The following is a 14,748-nucleotide window of genomic DNA, read 5'->3' as shown; positions in this document are numbered from 1 at the left end:
AACAACACATCACATTAACTCACAGTGACACCCTACTATATTAGCTTTCGCCTTTCGCCTTTCTTTCTCTCTCCTTAATCTTCCCTCTCATCTTCCTCTTCTCTACCCTCACTTCATCTTCAGCATTAAACTTGTCAATGAATTGTTTATCCCGCGTTTAGACCTTTCTCCACTGCGGGAGTTTCATCTCTCTTACGGAATCCATTTCGGTGGCTGAAGCGCCTTTCTAAGCGCTCCCCCCCATTTCGTGTTACATACCTTGCGTACTTGCGTATTTGCTTGTTACTTGTTTTTCATCTCCTCCAACCTCTCCTACTTGACCAACATGCGTAAACCATCGGTCGCTCAGGCTGTGTACAACACAACCTTTCCTCGCCCAAGTTCCAATGACCCATCATCATTTGCAGCTCATGTGGCTAAGAACCTAGTGCCTGAGGTTCGGATGGAGACCAGCATTTTCTATGGCCCCCTGGATTGCATCGAAGCTCAATATCCAGGGCTAGACTATTGCTATGCCCCTCATCGCATGCGGCTGGGCCGCTTTACATGGCACAGGAGACTCTTTAGAGCCTTCGATGCGTTAGGACTGACCAGGGAAGAAATTATGGAACTATGTTGCTGGGAAGGCACCAAATCCGCGCGGGCGCGATATGAGCAGGAGGAAGGGGTTACAGTGCGGGACACAACGGGCCATATGATCCGCCCCGCATCACCAACACCATTGCCCTCAATTACGGTACATGATGAATTTTGCGGACCAGAGGAGGACCATGATCAATTCATTGAGACGGGCAGCGACGACACGGTGCGCGCCAGCGATACCCGTAGTTCCAGTGTTATGTCGGACTACCGGGCGCAGGAGCTCATCGACCAAGACTCTGACGAGGAGATGGAGAGTTGTGGCTTCGCATTGAACCATCGACTGCTGGCAGCCATGGCTGCACGAGACCAGGGGGCCGATGTTCCTCTGGATGAGGACTGGGAGCAATGGCTGAAGGAGGCTGGGGAGCGGGGAGGCTACGGCGACATGGTCCATGCTATTCGATCCACACACCCCTGGAGCTTCGTCCCTGAGATTCCAACATCGTCGCTCCGGCATGAGCTCATTGTGGACGAGGCACCACCCTTGGCTAGCACACTTTCGGCAGAATCATTTCTGTACTCGACATCCAATCTTTTCGCCTCCAGCCCCGTCATTCCTCAATCCTCCAGTCACACTTCCGGGACAGCACGCTAAATGCACCTTACCAAAAAGACAAGATGATCACGGCTGCATACTTTGGCGTTTCTTTTTCTTACTTCTTTCGCTTCCTTAGCCAGTACTTCATACACCATTTTCGAAGCGGACTGGTTCCAATTCGAAGACTCTTGCTCGTATCAATATGCGGAAGGATCAAACTCCTACGCATAGATTCACTGCGGGCAATGGCTGCTATTATTTCCAATTAATACCCTCATTTTGCTGTATCCCAGTGCCTGCTCCACCTAAAATAAAAATTATATTTGCTTTTTGTTACTTGGACCAACTGTACTCCGTAAGAGTGGAGCTGGACCCGCCGATAAGAGTAGACTCCGACTCCGACTCCCCTCCATCTCCAACAATCGAACTTCGTCGCAACTCAACCATGTGCGCTTTCCAAGGTTATAGAGAAATTAGGTGCTAGTCTGCGAGACCTGTAATTGTTTTATCTACACTATCAGTCGCGTCATTCCGGGTTTCGCGCCTACAAGCTCCAACATGATCAAGGGAATCTTCTACAGCAAATTCGACACACAAGAGGGTATGCAAGGCGTCCTCTAGACTGCACTGAAATGCTAACAATGCTCTTTCTAAGGCCCTAAAGTCGTCCACCAAGTCCCAGATGGAGCCATCGCTCCCTCCTCCACCGCACCGTCACAACCCCTCTACCTGACCTTCTCCGACATCTCGTTCTTCGTGATTCCCCGCCAGGAGCTCTGCGGAAACCTGCTTCAGGTGTGCACAAATGGATACCGTATCTTAGGCTACCCAATTTGCATGAAGTCCGCTCGCTACGATCGCAATGAGTTCATTTTCAATTTCTGTCTCGTCTTGTCCGAAGAGGATGATTTTAGCACATACAAAAGCGTGGTGCGGAAGCTAGCCGACTTGATGCACGCTCTAGAGGAGCAGAACGGTTTCTTGTCGCGCGACTTTTCCAAAGGCGGCGAGGGGAAGGTACATAGTCTCTGTGAAATGCTGATGGAAGATCTCAACAATTATTGCGAGTGCATGATTCCAATTGGTATGTCTACGATCTCCGACTTGATCATGCTTGTAGCTGATGAAACAGACGAGCTTAACACGTTGAACATAAAGCTCTTTCCAATATATCCTTCCCCACCGGCTGTCAAGGCCTGGTATGTCCCACTCTTCACAGTACGGTACCAGGCCTTTATGGACGAGAACTGGGACTTGACCATGCAACGAGTATGACCAACCCCTCCACAAACCTCCACATACAGACGGACCACCTGCTTACATCTGCCCAGGTCGTTCCGCATATCAACGGTGTCAATAGCATCCGTGTTATCTCAAACCTCGCAGACACCGACTTCTCCCTCACCTGTCGCGCAATCCGCCACCTCCTCTACTATGGCTGTGTCTTCCTACTCGACATCTTCTCTTTCTCAGCCATCTACGCCCCAACAGCCCAATATAACATCACCATCGCCTCAGACGAAGCAATGCAACTCGAATGTGCCCGCTACGTTAATACCCGCTTCGCACCTCATAGCCCAATGGCACCCCCAACCTCCATCCCTCCACCAACAGCCGCCATCGCCGCAAGCAACGGTAGCAACACAACCATCAGCGCAATGCCCCTCGCAAGCCCCCTCACCGACCACGCCCCCAGTCTATCCCGCGACGAATCCCGCTTCGACGCCGAAGAAATCTGGCCTGTAATAGGCGACCCAGAAGACAAACACAGCTCGGAAACAACAAACCCCACCCAACAAGGTCCATCCGTCGTCGACGGCGTAGGCATAGTAGAGCTCTACGCCGCACTAAAACAAGGCCAGAGTATTAAACAATGGTACTCACAACACAGCCGGGAACTTGCAAACATCGACATCAGACGCTTCATTACCTTCGGCGTGATAAAAGGCTTTTTGTACCGTGTGCACAAATACGCTTGTGCGACAGGTCAACCTGCGCCCGCGACGCGGAATCCTTCTCCACTCGTTCCTGGGACTGCTGCGGGGACGAATGTGCCGAATACCCCGGCGTATTTATCGACTGGGCCTTCGTCGCGTGCTACGACGGGGAATAACACGCCGTATGCAACTAGTGTTGGTGAGGAGGCGCCGATCTCGGCTGTAGGGGGTAGGCAAGAGGGTTCGCATGAGCGGGCTTCTAGTTTTCATAGTGGGAGTCGGAGTGGGGTTAGGATTGTTGGGAATGCGCCGCTGACTTTGTTTGAGGAGGATGAGGAGGAGGATGGGATTGATGAGCGGTTGTTTGGACGGTATCTTGATGGGACACATTGTTTTGATCAGATTTGTACGGAGTTGGAGATCAGTGAGCGGGAGTTGACCGGAAGGTTGAAGAGGTTTCCAGGAGAGGTTGTTATTATTCATCGGTGATGTTTTCTAGATACCCTGGTTCTCATATCAAATGTGATGTTATTCGGTGTTGTAGGATCAATGACCTGCGCATTTGGGTCCTAATATTAAAAATGCCTTTGTTTTATCTTATGAAAGATGAATATCAAGAATCATAGAGGATCCAGTCCATAAGTGCTATGAATATAATAGATACACGATATTCCAGGTAAATTAATCAAGAAAGCGCCGCCATAGTGAATCCGCAAATAAGAATAGATTCAGCTCGATGCAATAAGACCTGGATGCAGCACTGCCATCTTCATTGTAGGTTCAATGCTGACAGTCAAACAATCCGATAAACGCCGCGCCAGCCCGTCATTCGAGTCGTGGTGTATCATGTGAGAACAAAAGGGATGTACATGGTAGCAGGAGCCATGTAGGGAAATGAGATCGACCGGCAGATAAAATAGCCACAAGAGGTAAAAAGAGAGGAATAGAGAGAATGGGAAATAATGCAGGAGAACGTCGTAACTATTCCTCATCCCAATTCTCCAGCTCGGCCTTTTCATATTCGGCCATCGTAGTGGGATCGAAGATCGTCTCTCCCGCTGTAGGAATGGTTGTCTTGATGTCTTCGAATATCGGGAGGAAGGCATCATTCCAACGCTTGCGACGATCCATAACAATCTTCGCTGCATCTCCAACAGCAGGGCGTGAGACACCCGCAGCAATGTGGCTGCCACCACCCGCGCCACCAGGGCGGTGCTTGGCTTGAGCGCCCTTCTTGCTCTTGCCCATGGTACGGGTACGCTTGAGGTAAGCCTGTTGGACCTGTGAGTCGAGGTCATCTTGAATAGTCGTGAACTCAAGAAGAGCCATGTGATCTTGGGCAATCTTGAGAATGCGGGCTTTGCGGGCATTGTTGGTGATGATTTGTTTCTTGAGTTCCCCTTGGAGAAGACGAAGACGCTCGGCTACTTCATCGTCGTAGTGGGCGTCGTAGTCTGGATTGTCTTCGGGTCCGAGGAATCCAATGTAGCGCAATTCGGCCTTGGCGCGCTCATCGAGCTGGGCGTGATCGAGTTTCGCAACCGAGGTCTTGAATTCATTGGGATTGGCGTCGCGGAACGCTGTCGCCGGGGGAAGGGTTTTGCTATCAGGTTTTGTTTCCAGGTCTGGCAATCCGTTGGGCGGCTGGTCTATATCCATTGCATCGCCGCCGGGCCCTGTAGCTGTATCGCCGTTTGTAGAGTTCGCATTGTCCTTGTCTTCGGGAAGAGTACGGTGCTCGTATCGCAAGAGAGAACACAGACGGCTAAGCAGCGGTCCGATTGAAACCTCGTTACTCTCAAGTTTGTCATCAGTTAATTGTTCGATACCGCCGCGGCCTTGGTTCAAGGGGAGTTGGTCTTTGTCATCCTGGCTCTGGTCGTAGGGTAGACCGTCCTCCTCTGCCCAGACCTGACGATAGTTTTTCTTTCCCCGGCGCGGATTGATAAAAGGCGTTACTCGATCTCCTCTCTCCCGCAGCCAAGCAATGTCCTCTTCCATGAGAGGCCGTACATAAGGCTCAATATAGGCCTGGAAAGTGTTGGCACTAACTTGGTTGGTGGGCTTCGCATTGCTAAAGTCCTTGTCCGGCGGGACACCTCCTAACATATGGGAGAGATCGCTCTTGGGGAAGTGGGCAACGCTGTAGATTTCCTTCTTCTCATCATCGCTCATGCCTGGCACGATATCTCGGATGTGGTAGATGGTCGGGTCATCATATTTCAGCGGGTTGCTTCCAAACACTTGAACATTTGGCACAGCTGGTTGGGGCTCCGGCTGGTGGGATGAGTCGCTCGAATCGGATTCTGGGGACTCAGGCGCTTCGGCGCCATCATTTCCGGTAGTAGCGCCGTTGGGAGACAGCATGGAGGGAGGGGAAAGGGAGGAACTCCCGTCGGAGGCCGCTGTTTTCGAATGCTTAGACACTGGTGATGCCGCTAAAATTTGTTAATTTGCTGTTTTTGGTGGATGGGGTTTGTAAAAGAAGGATGGGAGGTGGAGTAAGTGGGAAGAAGTGGGTAGAGGCTCACAACAAAAGCATCGGGGCCTTGGAGGGAGTTGTATGTTGACTTACCACCTTCAACTTTTGTTTCTGCACCATCTTGGCGGCTGACTTCATGAGCTCCATGGCTTAATGGTCGCTCCTCCTTGATGCTTCCTCGGTCTTTGCGCTTCTTAATCTTTCCTTTATGGATCGGATCATCATCGTCCTCTGTCTCACGCTTCAGCTTTGCGCGGTCTGCAACCTCATGGCTCAGCTCCTGATCTTCCATGACTTCCTTCCGCTTTTGTGACATCTCTCTCATCCCCGCATTAAAAACCTCTCCGCGGGTATCTGCCATGTCACTGAGGTTGTTGAGATGCTCCACGAGGGTTTCTAGGGTCTTGGAATCGGGGATATTTGGAGCTGCAACTAATTCGAGCAGTTCCGTGTACTGGCCATTGGCCACGTCGATGAGCTTTGTCACGTCATTCTCCAGGTAGCTTGGAAGCGGAGGTGCGCCGATATTGGATGGGGTGGTATTGCGACTACGCGACTGGCGCGCATCGCGGCCTTTGCCCTTGCTCTTGTGTGCTGAGGGCATTCTAGCGTCTTGACTCGAGTCCTTTTTAAGGAGTAAAGGGGTTAGGATCGGTCAGGGAGTCGATTGGGAAGTCTGTTGAGAGTTTCTTAGAGATCGACAATAATCGGGAGCCACATGCTGGCCTGGTCTAATTCAGTAGGATCAGATGAGCTGCAGCTGATCTACCAGAATCAAAACATTTACTGACAGGATGTTTCCGATGATTCAAGATGAAGCCCTTGAAGCTGAAACGCTATGCCTCGATCTGGGGATATCCGCACGTGATCGGGACCTATGGCACGTGAGGCGGTATGTTAAGCGGTGAGAGTAAGTGGAGTCAGCACTTTGCGGTTCGTTCCCATCCCAGTTTGAACGACTTAGCGATCGAACAACCTCGCTGATCCTTTCCTATGACTGAACATCAATTGCCAAAATATACTTCAATAAAATCATTAAACTTTATACTTGGATTTCTGGCTTTTTATCCATAGATACTTCAAATAAATATAATATAATATTATTATACTACGCACATAATTGTTACATTATATTATATGTATCCTGAGCACGTATCGCATGAACTATAATTATGTCACCATAAGTGCAGGTTAGATACGAGTATCATGAGAAAATGTGTCACTTGCAGATTAAATATTGAACTATGAATTAAATTCTTCTAGTATCTAGTTTTAATCCAGTAATTCACTCTTGTAAAGTAAAATATGATGGTGGTGAATGTGCCGATCAATACTGCACGCGGCATCCGCAAACGGCCGGCCAAATCCGGCCTATGTAGGGCTATAATGCGCCAAAACATATGACCATAGCATGTTTTCTTATTTTCTGCATTTGGAATATAGTGCTTATTACATATTGCACGGTAAATTAACTCCCTCGTGGCTAGGAATCATTGACATTCTTGTCCTGGCCCTACTTCGCCTTTGCATTCCTGTCGCCGTTACCGATCCAGAATCGGTTGACAGGGGCCTGAAGTCGCCGGGATCGTTCACAAACATGACATAGAGTAGAATTATCTAAAGTAATAGCCCTTGCCATCTCATTCCCTTTTCTTTCGCTTCATATACCTTCCACCAAGCAAGAGTACACAGGCTGTGATCCAACTGCCCTGTGAATGATGTTCTTCTACTAGACCCCGAGAATCCAACATACCAACCCTGATCTGCCACAATCATGTCTCGCACGGAGACCCCGGAAGCCAAGGGCACTGTTGCCACGCTATTTGCGGGCCCGGGCAGTGCTTCAAACTCTTCCTCGTCAGTCAGTGTAAGTAATTGGACAGCCTCAGCCCTGTTCCTGGAATGTTTCAAGATTTCATACTCACACGACCACATGGATGTAGGAGAATGTCGGATTTCGCTTCGTTCTGGACCGGACTGTTCAGATGCTTTCCCACAATGGGCTTCCTGAAAATGGGCGTTTATCGGGTCTGCTATTTGTCCCAGATCTGGCCCCCCATGATCCATGCAATCAGATCACAAGCCCATTCATTCCAGGAAACGTGACGCGCCTTGAAGATGTTTCAGAGTTCGGCTATCCCGTCATTGGACTGGCGCCATGGATTTCCCCGGAGTGTACTCAATCCTTTCTGGCTGCCTCCCGAAAAGCAGGCACGGATGCCCTTATATTCTTTCAGCCTTCGAGTAATGAGTCTGGAATACCTCCACCACCCAATTCGGATCGATGGAGCTTGCATGATAATAATCAGTGGCTGAGCGATAACAATTATCCTATTTATGCCGTGCCGGGCCCTGCTGGAGTGACTCTGATGAAGGAACTTTCATGGTTTTCAAACGGAACCTCTCATAATCAAACCTACAACGCCTCTAATACTTCTTCATCGGAAGATCCACGACAGTCAGATTCAAGACTCTTCACGATGCTCGACGCAGGTAAGTCATGATTGATCTGAAGTACATGGTCAACGCTGACCAGACACAGATAAAGCCGCCGCATCGTCGCCGAATCTTTGGAGTTTTGTGCTCGCAATTTTGGGCACGATATTTGGCTTGACTTTGATTCTTGTTGTCCTGTATCGCATGATGCAGCGGAGACGACGAGAGGCCCTGCGCCAAAGAATTGAATCAGGCGAAGTGGACATCGAGTACCTGGCGCTAAACCAGATCAAAGTACCTGGAGATGTTGTGAAACGTATGCCGCTTTACACCTACCCAGATATATCACGAGCGGAAACAAAAGATGAAGGGCAAACCGAAGTCGCCGAGGTCGATCCCCGAAGCAAGACGCCTTCACCAATACCCGAAGAACACCAAACTATACCCAAAGGTCCCACCGGGATCCGAAAGCCACAAGCTGTGGTGATCAACCCAAGGACCGATGACCGGTCTGCACCGAATCCTTATCGACTGAGCCATACCCAGACGACCTGTGCAATCTGCCTGGACGATTTTGTTGTTGGATCGTCCACGGTCCGTGAATTACCTTGTGGTCACATATTTGATCCTGAGTGTATCGACCCGTTCCTCATGGAGAATAGTAGCCTATGTCCTCTGTGCAAGAAGAGTGTGTTGCCACCGGGTTGTCTTGAGATTCCGGTGACAAACGATATGGTTCGTCAAGACCATGCCTCTCGACGCAGTGGATGAAAAACAGCTCTCGGCATTTTGAAGTCCGCGAGCATTAGTAAAATCTGATGGAAGTCATGAGCGAGACTCAATTCTTTTCATCCGTCACTCCCGTGAATACGAAGGAGGAAGATCTGTTGCATGTTGGGGGTTCGCGTTGCATTTCAAGTTTTGTACATTTGCATGAGCGAGATGTTACACATAAATATCAATATAGTTTTCATATGAATTTTCATGATTGTCAGCTCTGTACTCTGTACTCTGTACTACATAGAGATGCCAAGAAACCCAAATCGAAACACCTGAGGCACATGACATCCAAGGGTGGCAATAAGTGGGTCCACGCCACATGATTGGCTAATCACCGACACTCGGTTAATCGCTAGCGTCCCACACACAATCCTCTTCTCTCTCCTCTGGAACTTTTCTTGCAGTTGCGACAAACGACAATCGACGACCCTGTGAAGCCGACAAGGTATGTTATACAACACTAACAATTGACACACCTCCCATCCAGTTCTTACCACTGACTTGCAATTGTCTAGATGGGTGCCCTCAAGTACGTCGAAGAGATCCAGAAGAAGAAGCAGTCCGATGTTATTCGGTTCTTGCTCCGCGTTCGCTGCTGGGAGGTGAGATAAATTCCCCCGACCCTCGATTGCCTAACATTCCCGCCGAGCGCTCGTATGCGTACAGCCATAGGAAATGCCTGAATTTGGTATTGGTGGCTCGAAACGAACTTGCGGCGGAAATGGTTGTGGCACGCAAAAGAGACTTTGTCTCGTGTGTCTTGCTATACACTCGTTGAACTTTGCTGAGAGTGCATCAATATAGCTCCGCCAGCTGAACGTTATTCACCGTGCTTCGCGCCCCTCCCGCCCCGACAAGGCTCGCCGCCTGGGTTACAAGGCCAAGCAGGGATACGTCGTCTACCGTGTCCGTGTCCGCCGCGGTGGCCGCAAGCGCCCTGCCCCCAAGGGTGCCACCTACGGCAAGCCCACCAACCACGGTATCAACCAGCTCAAGTACCAGCGTGCTCTCCGTGCCACCGCTGAGGAGCGTGTTGGCCGCCGTTGCGCCAACTTGCGCGTCCTGAACTCCTACTGGATCAACCAGGACTCGACCTACAAGTACTTCGAGGTCATCCTCGTCGACCCCCAGCACAAGGCTATCCGCCGTGATGCTCGCATCAACTGGATCTGCAACCCCGTCCACAAGGTAAGATTTTTACTCGGACAAAATTCTTTCCTGTGGAGCCCTCATACTGATGAAAATTTTTTTCTAGCACCGCGAGGCTCGTGGTCTTACCGCTACCGGCAAGAAGTCCCGTGGTATCAACAAGGGTCACCGCTACAACAACACCAAGTCTGGCCGTCGCCACACCTGGAAGCTCCAGAACACCCAGAGCTACTGGCGCTACCGTTAAGTGCGTTAGTGCACTGTGGTATGGTCTGGAAAATATTGGCTGCATGTGGTTATCTTTTCAAACATTTCTCACCCGAGCAGTGTCATCTGCCACGGGCCCGAGTTTAATGCAGACCGGAAGGCTCTGTTTTTAGCCAAAAAGCCATTTTGTTTTATGTTGAATTCCCCCTTGATTAACGAAGTATGACTGGTTCAACTCCATGCGCTACGGTCTTGTAGAACTGCCATTAGTAGCATGGTAGTTGTAGTTCCACATAGTCTATGTATGCTCTAGGACAGATGGCCGCGTACTTGGGGGCAATCTCGTGGTTACACCAACTGAAGTCGTATCTGTAAGGATCATTGTCACTAGTAAGATTGTACTCCGTACTTTGTGAACTAAAAACGCCTAAAGGTAGATCCTTGGATCAGCCCCATTGGATTGCGTTGCCATAGCCAAAAATCCAAAAATAGAGATTATTTTGCCTCAGGCACCCAACTGCTCGCGCCTTCCCAGTTCACCCTTAGCCCGCTTTCCCAATCCGTCCAAGGACTATGGACATACAACTTTCTCTCCTTCGTTACACTTCTGTTTCTTCTTTTTCGTCTAGATCTTGAAATTGGTACGATATCTATCAGCTGCTGGCAGCCTAGCAATATACCCCGAGAAAAAAGAGTTATCCCTCCGTCCTCGTCCGTCGTTATCGTCAGCTTCCCCACGATCAAGTTGTATGCGTTCAGCACAAGACCCAAGCTCCACTTTGGCTCACTACCTGGCCTGATCCAACCCGAACATTCCACCAAGCACACCTGGAACAGATGTGCCCTTATGCCATCCCGGTCCGGACGCATTTTACCGATCTCGAACTCCGGCTTCTCTGTCTTTCCCTCGAACCCTTCCTCACTCTCTACTTTTGAGAGCACCCTGTACCCATCTCAGCATCAGAATGACCCTACAATGCCGTCAATGAACGGGAACTCGCCCACAAGCCCGTACAACCGCGGGCACCACCGCTCTATCAGTCACCCGTTTAGCTCTCCGTTTACTGGACTTGGGAAGAAGCGCGACAAGGCCGTGGCCAAGAATACCGCTTGGAACTCGGACTCGGACTCTGACGAGGTCACATTTTCTGCTAAATCTCCTGCCACAAGTCCCCGCAAGGATGTACCCAAAGGAGGACCCGGAGGTGATCTTGCGGAAGGGAAGTGCTCGACCTGTAACTCGACTGTGCGATGGCCACAGCATCTGCAGGTCTACCGCTGCACTTCCTGCTTGATGGTCACCGATATTACTGTGAATCTGCCGAAGAAAGCGAATGGTACGGCTGATCCAAGGGGGAAAGATCGGCTACAAAAACCACTCCCTCCAGACCCGCCTGAGTCCCAGCTACCACTGCCGCATGAGTCGAGGCTAGGTAACATCGCAAAGATTGGCTTTGTTTGAATCTTGCTAACTGATTTCAGTTGCTCCATTGTTGGTCAATCATACCAGGCGTATTATTGACGGATGTCTCAATACGTACTTCCAGACTCTCCTTGATGGGCCCCGCTCAGGGGTGGCGCTGGATGACAACCGCGCAGGTACAGTTCGTCCTACAAATGGTCAACCATATACCATGTCCCCTGGACCTGGCCCTGTTTCTGGACAGCTTTCAGCCCCACAAAATCCCCGTAGCAGGAGCACGTCGACATCCACTGAGCGGGAAGGATCTTACGGGGTAGAAAATTCTCTCCTAAAACCACATGTTGTTCCATTGCAAGGAAAGGGCATGCCGATCCGGAATCGTGCAAATTCTGATTTGCAGGATGGCTTGAAAGCAGACCAGCGACCACCGCCGACGACACAGCCTAAAGATTCCGAGGGAAAAGATCGCGAGAACCAGCCAGTAGTGTTCAAGCGACTGGAAAGCTACATCATCGCGGCTTTCAAAGGATGTGATGCGCTCAACGCGTCATTTCCCGTTTACCGGCCGTCCATGCGATCTGCCAGCAGTGGCAATCCCCCAAGAGTCAAGTTTGACCATCAAAGCATACCTGACCTGGCCGCCAACGCTCCTGTGTTTGAGCCCGATGCTAAAACGCTTCTTCTGGGAGATGTTGCAGAGAATTCAACTTGGTGGATGACGGAGTGGGCGGAGGCGGAGGGACAAGTTCCCCCAAATGCCAAGGAAAAAAGTCCAGATAAATCTCGTTCGGTATCATCTCGAAGCCCTCGTATCAACTGGGCCGAAGCCAACCAGTGGTATCAGTTGGTTCTGACTGCGGGGAGCTCTTGGTCGGAAAGGTGGGCAGCCATGAAGCCAGAACTATCACCGCGCCCAGACACGGATCTGGCGAGATATAAAAGATGGGAGTCGGTTGAGCCTTCTACGATTGAGAAGGTTATAGCCGAATCTCAAATGCATCTCCAGCGAACATTGATGAAAGCTACCGAGAATCTTCTCAAACGCCCTCGGAAGATTTTGAAGAAACCAGAAGACTCGAGGTTTCTACTCATCCTGTTGGCGAACCCTCTACTGTCATCTCCGATAGCCTACTCTCCGTCTAAAACTTCTCCATCATCCCATCGAGATGAACGGCGTCCATCTTATCCAGAAGATATTCCTCGATCAACAACGAGGGATGGCAAATTTTCTAGGAAAGACGCCTCTACGCCGGTTGCTCGCTCTGGAAGCTCCAACCATCACTACGGGATATTGAAGCGAATTCTGGGTCTGATGGCTAACATGCCAAATGATTGCCATCACTACTTTATCTCCTGGTTTGCACGTTTCCCGCCGAGTCAATTCGAACGCCTCGTGGAGTTGGTGGGTGGATTTGTTACATATCGATTGATTCGTCAACACGGTCGCAAGCGCAGCGAAAACCCCAAGGATGGAAATGAATTGATCCCAAGTTTTGCCAGTGCCTCCGGAAATACTCCCGCTGAACTGCATGCTGCTATCAATCGACGTCATCCTAGCAAGCCACCTCCCAAGAAAAAGGAGTCTCCTATTATTTATGCCGAAGACTGGCAAATCAGAGCAGCGGCAAGGATCATGTCCTTGCTATTTACGGCAAATATTTCTCAAGTGCCACGCAAGCCCGATGGTCCAATTGCGAGGGCATGTCGTCCCACTGACTCTGCGAATGGGTATATTCACCATTGTATGGTCCCCATTAGCTCGTTCTACAACACATTGCTAGACTACTCGGACCTTGTGACGGACTTTGAGACCTGGGAGGCACGAGGTTCAAAATTTTCGTTTTGCCAATACCCTTTCTTCCTCAGCATCGGAGCGAAAATTCATATTCTCGAGCATGATGCACGTCGTCAGATGGAGGTGAAGGCCCGCGAGGCCTTTTTCAACAGCATTCTTAACCACCGGGCGGTCAGCCAGTATCTTGTATTGAAGGTGCGGCGAGAATGCCTAGTCGAAGACAGTCTTCGCGGTGTAAGTGAAGTCGTGGGCACAGGTCAAGAGGAGATCAAAAAGGGCCTTCGAATCGAATTCCTTGGGGAAGAAGGAGTTGACGCCGGAGGTCTGCGCAAGGAATGGTTTCTTTTACTTGTTCGTGAGGTGTTTGATCCGCATCATGGTAAGCCAGAGTACATTCCGTTTGGTTGACGTATCTAACCCCACAGGACTTTTTGTCTACGATGACGACTCCAAGTATTGCTACTTCAATCCTTTCTGCTTCGAGTCTTCCGAACAATTTTTTCTGGTCGGGGTTTTGCTCGGACTTGCAATCTACAACTCCACCATCCTTGACGTGGACTTGCCTCCATTTGCGTTCAGAAAATTGCTGGCATCAGCACCACAAAATACTCTCCCGCAGACGACAAACTCCCCACGATCGAAATTCAAGTGTACTTTGGATGATCTTGCCGAGTACCGTCCAGCCCTCGCTAAAGGACTTCGCATGCTTTTGGAGTACGAAGGAGATGTCGCTGAAACATTTTGTTACGACTTCGTTGCTCAGGCCGACCGGTATGGAGAGACGGTTAGCGTGCCTCTTTGTACGGGAGGCGAGAAGCGACCCGTCACCAATGCAAATCGGCGCGAGTTTGTGGATGCGTATATCTACTATCTTCTTGACACCGCCGTGGCTCGACAGTACGAACCGTTCAAAAGGGGGTTCTTCACAGTCTGTGGCGGCAATGCCTTGTCGCTATTCCGACCAGAGGAAATTGAGTTACTTGTGCGCGGCTCCGACGAGCCACTCGATGTGGCTTCCCTGCGTGCGGTAGCCACTTACGATAACTGGTCCCATCACCACCCGGAGTCAATCCCTGTGGTCCAGTGGTTCTGGGAATTCTTCGAGACCGCCCCGCCCCCGTCGCAACGCAAAATCCTCTCATTCATTACTGGAAGTGACCGCATACCTGCCATGGGTGCTACGAGTCTGACCATTCGACTGGCTTGTCTAGGCGACGATTCTCCCCGATACCCCACTGCGCGAACCTGCTTCAACACACTGAGCTTATACCGATATGCTACACGCGAAAAACTGCACAGGCTGCTCTGGGATGCAGTCGCGAACAGCGAAGGATTTGGCCTGAAATGATATCCTACTCT

The 14,748-nt window shown here is 50.3% G+C and overlaps 6 protein-coding genes across 6 annotated transcripts; 5 read left to right on the top strand and 1 right to left on the bottom strand.

The window, feature by feature from the left end:
• Positions 1 to 325: 325 nt before the first annotated feature.
• On the top strand, positions 326 to 1,237 carry N7520_011796 (uncharacterized protein; the record flags this gene model as incomplete). Its single annotated transcript, XM_057145729.1, has 1 exon — positions 326 to 1,237. The coding sequence occupies one exon, from the start codon at positions 326 to 328 to the stop codon at positions 1,235 to 1,237; it is 912 nt and encodes a 303-aa protein (XP_056991483.1).
• A 501-nt stretch (positions 1,238 to 1,738) lies between these two features.
• Positions 1,739 to 3,606, top strand: N7520_011795 (nitrogen permease regulating protein NPR2; the record flags this gene model as incomplete). The annotated part of the gene is made up of 4 exons (XM_057145728.1): positions 1,739 to 1,781; positions 1,836 to 2,264; positions 2,313 to 2,449; positions 2,512 to 3,606. 4 exons carry the CDS (start codon positions 1,739 to 1,741, stop codon positions 3,604 to 3,606), a joined length of 1,704 nt encoding a protein of 567 aa, XP_056991482.1.
• A 492-nt stretch (positions 3,607 to 4,098) lies between these two features.
• N7520_011794 (histone acetyltransferase NGG1) lies at positions 4,099 to 6,203 on the bottom strand (the record flags this gene model as incomplete). Its single annotated transcript, XM_057145727.1, has 2 exons — positions 4,099 to 5,555; positions 5,693 to 6,203. 2 exons carry the CDS (start codon positions 6,201 to 6,203, stop codon positions 4,099 to 4,101), a joined length of 1,968 nt encoding a protein of 655 aa, XP_056991481.1.
• Positions 6,204 to 7,373: 1,170 nt separating this feature from the next.
• N7520_011793 (RING-H2 finger protein) lies at positions 7,374 to 8,806 on the top strand (the record flags this gene model as incomplete). The annotated part of the gene is made up of 3 exons (XM_057145726.1): positions 7,374 to 7,466; positions 7,543 to 8,092; positions 8,142 to 8,806. The coding sequence occupies 3 exons, from the start codon at positions 7,374 to 7,376 to the stop codon at positions 8,804 to 8,806; spliced, it is 1,308 nt and encodes a 435-aa protein (XP_056991480.1).
• Positions 8,807 to 8,862: 56 nt separating this feature from the next.
• N7520_011792 (60S ribosomal eL15 domain-containing protein) lies at positions 8,863 to 10,211 on the top strand (the record flags this gene model as incomplete). Its single annotated transcript, XM_057145725.1, has 5 exons — positions 8,863 to 8,941; positions 9,172 to 9,260; positions 9,331 to 9,417; positions 9,620 to 10,003; positions 10,071 to 10,211. The coding sequence occupies 5 exons, from the start codon at positions 8,863 to 8,865 to the stop codon at positions 10,209 to 10,211; spliced, it is 780 nt and encodes a 259-aa protein (XP_056991479.1).
• An 807-nt stretch (positions 10,212 to 11,018) lies between these two features.
• Positions 11,019 to 14,737, top strand: N7520_011791 (HECT-type E3 ubiquitin-protein ligase; the record flags this gene model as incomplete). Its single annotated transcript, XM_057145724.1, has 3 exons — positions 11,019 to 11,604; positions 11,654 to 13,768; positions 13,815 to 14,737. The coding sequence occupies 3 exons, from the start codon at positions 11,019 to 11,021 to the stop codon at positions 14,735 to 14,737; spliced, it is 3,624 nt and encodes a 1,207-aa protein (XP_056991478.1).
• Positions 14,738 to 14,748: the final 11 nt, after the last annotated feature.

This window comes from Penicillium odoratum, assembly GCF_028828045.1.
Source record: "Penicillium odoratum strain IBT 22623 chromosome Unknown utg000008l_segment0_segment0, whole genome shotgun sequence".
In the NCBI taxonomy this organism is placed as follows: domain Eukaryota; kingdom Fungi; phylum Ascomycota; class Eurotiomycetes; order Eurotiales; family Aspergillaceae; genus Penicillium; species Penicillium odoratum.
The sequence above is the reverse complement of the archived record's forward strand: the minus strand, read 5'-3'. Positions and strand labels throughout refer to the sequence as shown.